The sequence below is a fragment of the Cetorhinus maximus genome, chromosome 3, assembly GCF_964194155.1.
Source record: "Cetorhinus maximus chromosome 3, sCetMax3.hap1.1, whole genome shotgun sequence".
Lineage (NCBI taxonomy): Eukaryota > Metazoa > Chordata > Chondrichthyes > Lamniformes > Cetorhinidae > Cetorhinus > Cetorhinus maximus.
The window spans coordinates 57,345,951-57,358,477 of NC_135881.1; the positions used below are offsets into that span (position 1 = coordinate 57,345,951).

Genomic DNA, 12,527 nt, shown 5'->3' on the forward strand with positions numbered 1-12,527 from the left:
GAATTTAGAAATGCACAGAAATCTATGGTCTAGATATTTGCTGGGTTGGTTACACAGCCAGGGATGGAGTTTTGGACAAAAACCTAGAAGTCAAGGTTTACCTGCATGCTATGGAGTTTTAACTTGCACAGCATAGGTCTTTTGACCCTGACAAATTTCCCACCAAGAAGTCAGTCTGATTGGCAGACTTGGTTTCCAACCTGATGGGGAGCATTTCAGAGCAAGCTGAGGGACCATATAGGTCTGCTCCCCAATTCTAGTGATCTTTTGCATGGGAGGGAGCAGAGTGAGTCTGATGGTGTGGGGTGGGGAAGTTTAAGGATCAGAGGAAGCACGCCTGTTTCACTTTGCCCACAAGCAGTGCTGTAAAACTGCCAGGTTTCCAAAGGCCTGTTAAATCCAACCACCCACTATAAAACCAGACAGCCTTATTAACATTACGTGCCTTCCAACCTCCTGGGAGCTGGTTGACTGCTGACCCCGTGACCCGCCTTGGTAAAACCTGGAAGTTAACAGGTTGGAGCTGTCTTCCTGACACATATATTTTTCTGGTCACCCAAACCTAATTCTGTGTGTTAAGATTCCATACTATGGATCAGCAGACTCATGAAAGGCTCAACAAGTGACCAAGTGTACTATGTTTTAAATTGCAGACAAAAATAGCTTATTTCTGGGCTCAAACCCTTCTTTATCTTTCTAAAATATTACAGCCATGTTTATATTGCAGAAATTAGCTTACTTATAGAAGCTTATTGTCATAAGATCACTATAATACTTGTAAATTGAACTAAGTATTTCTGACATATTTTGTTTCCAACTTTATTGGTCTAATATCAGGGAGTGAGGGAGGTAAACGGGTTAAACAGAAATGACTTTGGATATTCCTGATAATTTTTAAATATCTGTAAGAATGCTTTTGGGAGGCCATGCATTCCGATTACTTTACCTATAGTCAGATGTATTCTGATCAATATTGTTCAATTTTATGGGGCTAGACCTCAGTGATCCAAAGCAACCCTCAGATCAGAAAACACTGGGCACACAAGCTAAAAATTAAACCTGCCATCATAAACGGCACCTTGCAATTGAATAACTTGCTACGAAGTGTAGAATGTGTGGTGTTTATTCACCCATGAGTGATCTGTGCTTGCTACTAAAGCTTTTGATGTTTTTAATTTCTGAAATAATGCCAATGTTGTCAATTATGACAGATCCTGTTAATTACAGGCTGCTTCAAAGTTCCTCTAAATTTTGTCATGATCAAAAGTTCTCCCATGCTTAACAAGTGACAGCCAATTCAGATTTATCAGCCCTGTTAACTGCTGCTAGCACAAAATGAAAACCGAGTGAAAAACGCACGCACAAAATTTCCAACTATTAAAGCATACCCGGAAGAATAATTTTATGTCTAGGATTTAAACTCTTCAGTTAGATAAATGTTATAAATTGCTCAAGATTCATCCTTGTTTGTCAATTGGATTATTGTTGTATAATTAATTAATGTACCTCTGGTTTTCAATTTCATTGTGGAGTGATATTTAGTATGTTTTCAGTTACATCTGTGGCACATCATAGTTTTGTTTCTGTTTAGAATGCAGCAGTATTTAGATGCAATTCATTTTAAATTGTTTTAGTGAGGCTGTTTCCAGGAGAAAAAAAATCCCTAGTTATTCCATGTAATCTTTCAATTACTACTGTCTGCTCTATTAAGTGTTACCTTATAAAAATGGCCAAATTTTCTTTCTTAACCAGTGATGATTTCTTGTTGGATCTGTTATCTCTCGATTCTATTTTCTAGTAAAATGAACTGTTTTAATTATTTCTCACTTGATGGGGAATGTAATGGGCAGTCAGCATCATACTTTGGGTTTAAGTTACAATGAACTGCCTCCTGCCTTGTGTTGCAAACCCAAGAGTATAGTAATGATTTTCTGTTTAATTTTTTTTGTTGTTGCTTCTCCTTCTTGTGCTGGTGCCTGCTGAGCGGTGATATTAACTGTATTCCTGCTGACTTACTTTCAGGTGTTCCAGCAAATGTAGCTGACCTGAGGAACCTGGAAGTGCTGAATGTTTTCAATAATCAGATCGAAGACCTTCCAACACAAATCAGCAGCCTGCAGAAACTGAAGCATCTGAACCTTGGGTAGGTAGATCTTAATGAGTCGTCAAGTTGGAATATACTGGGATGGGGCAATAAAGAAAAAGGAAAATGAGAGTAGGACAGAGTAGAAATGAAGGTGGTCATTCCCGAATTCAACATTTGTATAACATTCTACAAATAATCTATTTAGATAAATTGCAAACAAGAAGCACAACATTTGAACACTACATGCTTCTTTTGCCTCTTTCATCCCCACCCCCATTCCCCCCTCGACCGTCCAAACCCCTGATTGCTACCTTCAGAAAGACACTCTTATTTAAGAAGAATATTTTAATTTATTTTAGTCCTCCATCTGACCCCTCATATCAATGCAAGATTATGATATTAGAATTCAAATTTATGTAGCTTTATGCTTCTAGCTCCTGTCCACTGGAGTTTAGATTGAGTCTGCCTGTCTCATTTTGCTTAAAATCTGTAAGTGCTGAAACACTAGAACATTTATCCCATCTGGCTAAACGGGATTCAAAACCAAAATCTAGGAAGGTAAAAGGCTCAAGCTCTGATGCAGCATGCACTCCATTTCTCTTTCTGTTCCAGCAATAGGCCTCAGCTCTAAATCTTTTGATCCCTTTTCTATCTGAAATGGGTGGATATGAACCTTAAGATTTGGTACTCATTATCCAGTTAGATGGTTAGGATTGGCCTATTCTGTTCATTGTCAAGCATGACCTACATTTAATACATTTTTTTTTGTTGCAGGATAAGATTTTACTATAACAAAGCTTTTGCATCTCCTGTCATTCCTCATGAGTCATTGGAGAATGGGCTACTTGGGTGGGAAATGGACTGGAGTCAATTTCCTGTAATCTGGTAACCATGAACTGCAAAACAAATTGCCAGTTTGGGGCAGGAAGAACTGTTGGGGCTACAGCAACTGTGAAATACTGCGGATGCTGGAAATCTGAAATGAAAACAGGAAATACAGGAAATGCTTGGCAGATTTGGCAGCATCTTTTGTGGGAGGGTGGGGTTGGGGGCGGAATCAGAGTTTATGTTGCAGGTAGTTGACCCTTTGTCAGAACTGTGACTTCTTGGACATGTAACAGTTTTAAGCTAGGCAGGGAAAAGGAAAAAAGACTTGCATTTATATAACATGTCTCATGACCACTGGAGGTCTGTGATTTACAAGCAATGCAGTACTTCTGAGGTGTAGTCACAGTTGTAATGTAGAAAATGTGGCAGTCTATTTGTATTCAGCAAGCTCCCATAAGCGGTAATGTGATTATATGATCATGTAATCTATTTTTGTGAAGTTGATTTGAGAAATTGGCCAGGACACCAGGCATAACTCCCCTGATCCTCTTCAAAATAGTGCCATGGGATCTTTTACATTCACCTAAGAGGGCAGACGGGACCTTAGTTTAACATTTCATCTGAAAGATGACACCTCCAATAGTGCAACACTCTCTCAATACTGCACTGGAGTGTCAGCCTTAGATTTTGCGCTCATGTCCTAGAATGGGACTATAACCACATGGCTTAAAGACGAGAGGCTGACTCCTAAAGAGTGAAGGAACAAATGGGGAAAGTATTTAGGCTGGAAAACATGAGTGATTAAATTACAAAATTTACAACATTGAAAGGCAAAAAGTGATACTAATAGGGTAAGTAAAGAAACATCTGGAGGAGGTGTAAATGGGAAGGCAGAATCATCGCCAACAGCTATCGTCCAAATATAAGGCAGAGGCTATGATTGGACTTTGTAGAACTCTATGGTGAGTCCAGAAGTCTGCAAAGCGCCAAGTCAAAAGATGATCTGCTGTCCCTCGAGCTAACACTGAGTTTCGTTGGAACAGAGTAAGAGGCCGAAGACAGGAAGCTCAGAGTGGGAGTTAAACCGAAAATTAAAATGATAAGCGACTGGGAACTCGGGGTCACGCCTGTGGACTGAATTCAGTGTAGAGGAGACTGCAACATGAGCAGCGAATACAGAATACTAAATTAAAAGAAGTAGAAATAAATTGCAGTTTAATTTGGAAGGGGTGCTTGGGGCCTCGGATGATGAGGAGAGTGGCAGTAAAATGACAGGTGATGTACCTCCTGCATTTTCATGGGGAGGTGCCAGGGGAAGGGGAGGGCTGGTGAGGATGATTGCACTGTGGACCAAGGTATTGCGGAAGGAACATGCCCTTCATAAAACTTAAAGGGGAGATGGTGTCATCACACTGGAGGTGGCAGAAATAGCAGAGGACAATCCATTGAATGTGGAGACTCTTGAAATTGCGCTAATTTTTGAGGCACACAGACACTAGTAGGCATGCTTCAAAAGCTTTTTATATCACACAATAATAATTTACTAAGAAACATTCAATTGTACAACAAAAATATTTCATTTTTTTAAAGTAATTTTCCAAGCATTTAAAACTAGGTTACTCTCAGGTGGAGGAGTGAACACCTTTGAATAAGCTTTATTTTTGGTGATAAATCCATTTTCAGTATTCCATCAAGGAATACTTTTTTAATGAAAGAAAAGAGAAACAATTGCATTCTATTATGCTACCCATTGTGCTAGTTTATGGAAGGTTTGGTGTTTGTGACTACATGAATAGATTTTAGTGGAAACTTGAATAGTAACCTAATTGATTTTTTGGGTGCAATTTCCTGGTTTGTACGTGGCCCGCCATTATCTTCTCAGGGAAATTGGATGATAGACTGTAGGCCAACCAGTTGGTCAGAAAAGAGCCTCAACTCGATTTTTAATATAGTTAAATGTGTATCCACATACCTCCTTATGTAGATATGTTATTTGGGGTCTGTAAACTCATTATTTCTTGCCTCTCCCCAACAGCATGAACAGGTTAAACACTCTGCCACGAGGATTTGGGTCTCTGCCAGCACTGGAGGTGCTTGATTTGACATACAACAATTTGAATGAAAATTCTCTACCTGGCAACTTCTTCTACCTCAGTAAGAAACTTTAAAAAAAAAACTTTTTTAATTTATTTATGATTACCTATATTGACCAGTAATAGAATTGAAATTAGGTAGTGCTGTTGTAATTTCTAATTTGCGGTCCATTTTGGGCTCTTGCTCATTAACCTGGTGGTCTGTATAGAAGGCAATTGAAAGAGGTTGCATTAAATTGAAATTTTGGTTTGGACCATGTGGAAATGAATAAAATAGGTTGTATAAGTTGTTGGGATGTGCTTTATAAACTGCAAGTGCTGCCTTGTAATATCACATACATCAAAACCTTATAGCCACTGTCCACCTGTTTTGCAAATTCTTTTAAATATGAAATTACTTAGCAGTGATGTGGAGCAAATGGTTGCAATTCAGTTTTGCTCTTAGTTAATATCATTCAACTTAAAGCTTCATAATTATGAATCCTTTATGTCTTAACTGTCTTTTTTGTACAGCAGCATATTCTAATTAAAATATGCAATGTTTTCTTTTCTAATTTAACGTGGACTCAGTCTTTTTCTACATTGCAGGAGCATACTGAGCAGACTGCTGCTGTGTCATTTTGACCAAGGGCAGAATTTTGCCCTTGGCGGGTGAGCTCGGTGGCGGCGGTCGGGAAGCCAACCGCCACCCACAATAGGCACCACACCGCGATTTCACGCTGGCGGGTCAATTAGCATGAAACGCAAGCGGGAGGGGCGGGCGCTGGAGTGAATGAGCACTGCATAATCTCCGAGGCACAGAGCTGCCTCGGGGAGATGGAGATATAACAGAACGTAATAAAGAAAATAAAAATATAATAAAACATGACCCTCATGTGCCTCTGTCACATGAGCACATGTTATTAATTCAATTTATTTTATTTTATTTGCTTTTGGTAACCTCATCCTGCCCGTGGATGAGGTTTCCAAAAAAAAGCTAAGGCTGCTTGGGCATTTTGCCTGCCCACCAACCGTTAGGTTGAATGTTTTTCAGTCCATTGTGGGGTTTTACTTGGAGCTAGTGTACTCGGTCACTGCCTTTGTCCCTTCTGACACGGCGTGCTTGGTCAATCCCCTGGGCAGCAGCAGGCGCACGGCGGTCTGGATCTCCCGGGAGCTGATGGTGCTGCGCTTGTTGTAATGGGCCAGGTGGGAAGCCTCACCCGCGATGCGCTCAAAAATATTGTTCACTAACGAGTTCCTGATGCTCATAGCCTTGGAGGAGATGCTGGTGTTGGGCTAAATCTGCTTCATCACTTTGTAAATGTAGATGGAGTAACTCTCCTTCCTTGACCTTCACCGCTTCTTGCCGCCCTGACGGTTTCTTTAAGGCTTTCTTGGCTCCCTTCTTGGGAGCTGGTTTATTCTCATCAACCATCTTCAATTTCAGACACGGAAACAGGCAGCAAAAAAATTACCTTAACTGATTATTTAATGGCCTTAACAGGCCTTTTAATTGTCGGTGGGTGCGCTGCCGACTCCGGCGCATGCCCGCCGACTGGATTATCGCACTACTGCGCGTTGACGTCGGCGCGCTCGGCCATCGCCAACACGTGTCATTTCATACGAGCACGCCGGGCGCGCGCCCACCCGTCGAGAGAGAATTTCTGCCCCAAATGTTTCAGGTGATATGAACATGATGCAATAAGATGCAATTGAGCTTCGAATTGGATTTGTTGATCCATCTGACTTGAAGTGGGATTGATTCTTCTAGTGAATCATTAGATTTGTTATTTTGGAAGCAGTAATCAGGATTTAAATCTATATTGTAATCGATGAAATTTTGTGACATTTGCAATAAATGTGCATTTAATATTGATAGGGGAAGGAACCATGCTTTTTTAAAATTTCCTTTTATAGCTGCATGGTATTGCAGTGAGTGGTTGATTATCAATTACTGTCTGAGTATACAGCACTTTTTTCCATTGCTATGGCACACTTAACAGCCTGGAGATTTAACCCTGTTGGCCACTAATAAAGATTTACAGCATAAAATGCAGTTCCTTAGTGTATGGACATAAGGAGGCCACTTGGCCCATCGTGCTGCCTCTTTAGAAAGAACTATCCAATTAGGCCCCCTGCGCGCGTGCCCCCCACCCCCCCCATGCTTTTGTTTCATAGCCCTGCACATTTTCCCCTTTCAAGTATTTATCCAATTCCCTTTTGAAAGCTATTATTGAAACTGCTTTCACAACCTTTTCAGGCAGTGTATTCCAGATCATAGTTTTCTGTGTAATCTTATTCTCCATGTATCAGTTCTGGTTGTTTTGCCAGTTACCTTTTTACATCTATGTTCTCCTGCTACTGCAAACAGTTTCTCCTTATTTACTCTATCAAAACTTAATACTTCCATCAAATCTCCCTTTAACCTCACTGCTCTAAGCAGAATAACTCCAACTTCACTACTCTCTCCACATGACTGAGGTCTTTCAACCCTGGTGCCATTCTAGTAAATCTCCTCTGCATCTCCTCTAAGACCTTGACTTGTCTCCTACAGTGCAGTCAGCAGAATATGCCAGCTGGAGTCTGCCCAGTGTTTTATAAAGTTTTAGTATGATTTCCTTACTTTTGTATTCTGCCTTTATTTATGAAGTCAAGGATTCCGTATGCCTTTACTTGTCCTGCCATCTTCAAAGATTATGTTCACCTGAAATCTGTTACCATCCTCCTTTGCTGTTCACTACATTTACAAATTTACAAAATTCTGTTTTTTTTCTTTCTGAATAGTATGAGTTAGGTTATACTGTATTCAAGTTGTTCTTCCCAAAGTGGACCAACTTCTCAGTTATACACAGTAAACTGCCCATTTCACCAGTTTATATTCCTGAAGTCTGCTAGCATCCTACTCACTATTTACTACGTGTCAAATTTCATATGATCTTCAAACTTCAAAATTTTACTCTGTACCCAAGTCCAGATCATTTACTTCTGCGAATATTTCTGCAAACTTTGACATTTATAACCCTGTACACCCAAGTCCAGCTCATTGATTATATTATCAGAAAGAGCAGTGGTCCCAACACCAACCCCTGAGTTACACCACTGCTCACTTCCCTCCAGTTTGAAGAACCACCGTTTCTTATAACACTCTGCTTTCTGTGCCATGGCCAGTTTTGTATCCTAGCAGCCACTGCCCCTTTGATCCCATGGGCTTTAATTTTGCTAATAAGCCTACTGTGAAGTAATTTTTTGAATGCTTGAATTCATAATTTTGCATTTACGTTTTATTCAAATAATTTTTCCACTGCATCTAGTTCCAGATAGTTCATATGCTGGGACAGATTTTTTTTTGTGCCTCACATTGGGAGAGAAATAAAGCTATATGGCTCAGTCTCCTTTGACCATGATCATCATCATGAGTTGGAAGGATTTTTTTAATTGATGTGTCCATTTTCTGGTGTATGTTTACAAACCCTATTTGTGACTAAAATTGATTGCATTTTAATGAAACTCCACCTTGATATCTAAAAAGAAATCCTGAAAAGTACTAGTTTTCTATTAACATACATAATTTATTTTAAAACCCTCTCTTGCATGGCTGAAGTATCTAATTTCTTGTCTAGCCCATATTTGTCATTTATGCTATTTATAACCTTTTTAACCAGTGTGGAAGAAAACAAGCATAAGTTGTTGATAAATGAATTGAAATTACATTTTGATATTAAAGTAAATGTTACTCCCTTGTGTGTACCATATTTTAGCTTTGGCACTTTTTATTTTCCCCAAGTCTTTAAAGTCCTGAGCACAATCAGTTTTAACTACCTGCCTGTATACTTGCTGGGAACGCGCACATCTATCTCAACAGAAATGGTTTGGATCTTGGCCTGTGCAGATGACACACTATTTGCTTCAGGAATCTCAAAGCACAGAAGATGGTCATTCAGCCCATTGGGCATAAATTAGCACTGTGAAAGAGCTGTCCAGCCTAGTCCCATACCCCAGTTTTTTTCCTACAGCTCTGCAAATTACTGCACTTAAAGCCAATCGCCTTTTGAAAATTCCTATGGAATCTGATTCTACCATCTTTTTCAGGTAGTGCTTTCTAGATCTGAACAGCATGACATGTGAAAACATTGCTCCTCATTTCCCCTCTAGTTATTAGTTAATTAATTTAAATCTATGACTTCTGGTTATTGTGGTACTTGCTCTACCAAAATCGCTCAATTTTCAACACCACCTTTAAATCTCCCTTTAGCCTTCTCTGTTCAAAGGAGAACAATATCAACTTCTCCAGTCTCTCTCTCAAATTCCTCATCCTCGGTATCATCTCGGTAAATCTCCTCTTTACCTTCTCCATGGCCTTGACATCCTTCCTAAAATGTGATGCCCAGAATTCTACATAGTACTCCTCCAGAGATTTGTAAAAGTTTAGCATGACCTCCTTGTTTTTGTATTGAATGGCTCTATTTACAAAACCAAATATCTTTATATATTTTAGCAACCTTATCAACTTGTACTGCCACCTTCAAACATTTGTGGACATGCACTATTGGGTCCCTCTGTTTTTTTTCTTTCTGAATAGTATGAGTTAGGTTATACTGTATTCAAGTTGTTCTTCCCAAAGTGGACCAACTTCTCAGTTATCCACAGTAAATTGCCCATTTCGCCAGTTTATCTTCCTGAAGTCTGCTAGCATCCTACTCACTATTTACTACGTGTCAAATTTTATATGATCTTCAAACTTCCAAATTTTACTCACTGTACCCAAATCCAGATCATTTACCATATCAAGAGAAGCAGTGATGCTAATACCAAGCCTTGAAGGGCCCAACTGCGTACTTCTCTTCAACCACAAAAAAATCCATTCACCACTACACTCTGCCTTCTATCCCTTTGCTGATTGTATTCCCAAGAAATCATCATGCCTTTAATACCACGTGTGTCATTGTTCCAAATAAGGCTGTTATGATGTACTTTATGGATTTTCAAAAGGCATTTCACATATGCATCCACCACACTATTTCATCGAAGAACTCAAGCCGGTTAGACAGACACAATTTGCCTTTGACAAATCTGAGCTGGCTGTCCCTTACTAATCCATGCTTTTCAAAGTGAACATTAATTTTGTCCTTGATCATAGTCTCTCGTTTTCTCAGCGCTGATGATAGACTGACTGGCCTGTAGTTAACAGGTTTATCCCACCCACCCTTTAAACATGGAGGCAAAATTTGCAATCCTCCAATCTCCTGGCATCACTCCCATATTCAAGAAAGTTGAAAGATTGTTGTCAGAACTTCTGCTATCTCCGTGTTTGTTTCCCTCAACAACCTAGGTCACATTCCATCTGGACCTGGTGACTTGTCAACTTTGAGTAATTCCATCTTATTAGCACCTCCTGTCTACTTTTAAAAATTTTATTCACTATTTCTATTTCCTTCCACACTTCAACGTTGACTTTATCCTCTTCTATTGTGAAGATTGATGCAAAGCACTAAGTTGTACTCCACAAGAAGCATTCCTTTTTTTGTTCCAAATCAACCCCACTGTTTCTTTAACTACCCTGTACATTTTCTATGGCCAGGATTTTACTTATGGCGGGCGGAAACGGGCGTGGGCAGAGCCGATTGCCGCCCGTGATCAGCTGTGCACCGTCATTTTACATGGGTGGGTCAATTAAGGCCCACCCAGCGTAACACACGGCCGGTAGCGCTCAGTGCGACCTGTGCTGGTGGGGGGAAGGAGGAGAGAGTTGGGGCCTGCGCTCTTTCGTGCATGCGTGTGAAAGAGCGCATCAATCTCCCTGAGTCACAGACTGCTTTGGGGAGATTGAATGGACAATAAAAAACTTCAATAAATGATGTAAAAGTTTATTCAAATATGTCCCCTCATGTAACAATGTTACATGAGTTGGGGTATGTTTGTAAAGGTGGGGAAACTTATTTATTTGTTTTATAAAAGCTTCAGGAAACCTCATCCCGCCCGTGGATGAGGTTTCCTGAAAAACACGAAGGCTGCTTGGGTTTTTTGGCTGCCTGCCAATCTTAAGGTTGGACGGGCAGCATTCTTAATTAGTTTAATTACTATTTTAATGGCCTTATTAGGGATGCGCGCCCGTATCATTTTATGTGTCGGTGTGTTGGGCCCGTCCCTGGATGCCAACCGGAAGATTCAGCCCTATGTTTACAAAAGAATTTTAGGTATTCTGTAACATGCCAATCTTTACTTTTTCCACACATTTCAATTTCCACATGCATTCTCTCCATTCTAGCTAGTTTTTGACAATATTCTGTACTTGCCATTACCTGTATTATTATTGTGGGCAAAACTGACAAGGCCAGCATTTGTTGTCCATTCTTAATTGCCCTTGAACAGAGTGGCTGCGAGGCCATTTCAGAGGGCAATCAGCAGTCAACCATATGATTTGTGGATCTGGAGTTACATGTAGGCCAGACATTGCAGATTTTTTCCCCTAAAGATGGGCTTTTACAATAATCGATAGTTTCATGGTGGGATTTGAACTCTTGTCCCTCGCGCTTTAGCCTATGGATTACTAGTCCAGTGACATTACCATTACACCATCCCCTCCCCCAGCAATGTAACAGCTTCTTTTCTGTTCCTTAACTCTAACTAAATGGATTTAGCCTTTGAACCCTGTAGTATATCCCTCATCTGGAGAACTGTAATATTATCCTTGATTTAATATTGCCAACAAGCCCTCTCCCTCTCCTCCCCACCACCTCTTTCTCTCTTCTCCCCTACCCCGCCCAGGTTTCTCTTTCTGTCCCTCCTAAATACATTGTAGCTTGTAATGTCTAGTTCCATTCCTACTCATATATTTAAGTCAGGTCTCTGTTAAAGCTGCTATGTCCTACGCCCTTGTGACAACTTGTGCCTACAGCTCATCAACCTTATTTGTAACATTCCTTGGATTATGGCACCTACATTCCAGCACCATTATTAGTCTGATTTGCTTTTTTTCCCCTTCATTCAAATCCTGCTTTTTCCACCTTATTCTTTATTCTGTTTGATCCTTGTAGTTTTCTGTGTGCCCTGTCTCTCCTCTCTGCAGCCATATTCTGATTTCTCTCTCTGTCCCTGCCAAGTTAATTGAAATCCTCTCCCACAACACGAGTCAACTTCCCCTAGAGGATATTGCACCTGAACCGAGATGGAATCAACCTATCTAGCTTGTATAGGCCCCTCCTGTCTCAGAACTAGTCCCATTGCCTAGGAATCTGAAGCTCAACCTCCTGTAGCACTTCTCCAGCCACGCATTCACCTGCACTTTCTGTTTTCCTCACTAGGGTGGGGCACTGGGAGTAATCTCTCTTACTAGAAAGCACAACATGTTTATACTTCCAATTTCCAGGAAAGGCAGGAGGATTCTGACACTTAAGAGCTGTCTTAATAATTGATTTCTTGGTAATCCTTTACTTTCAAAGTTGTCTGGGGATAGCTACTACATTTTTTTTTTATTCGCTCATGGGATGTTAACATCACTGGCAATGCTAGAGCACACTGCTGCAAAAGCTAATATGAGA

General features: G+C 40.3%; 1 protein-coding gene across 2 annotated transcripts in view; it reads left to right on the forward strand.

Moving 5' to 3' along the window:
• rsu1 (Ras suppressor protein 1) overlaps positions 1 to 12,527 on the forward strand; it is a 239,300-nt gene that overhangs the window by 88,955 nt on the left and 137,818 nt on the right. For both annotated transcript variants that reach the window (XM_078538409.1, XM_078538410.1), the window contains exons 4-5: positions 2,023 to 2,143; positions 4,950 to 5,068. In XM_078538409.1, coding sequence (XP_078394535.1) covers positions 2,023 to 2,143; positions 4,950 to 5,068 — 240 coding nt within the window. The remainder of the gene's footprint in view (positions 1 to 2,022; positions 2,144 to 4,949; positions 5,069 to 12,527) is intronic.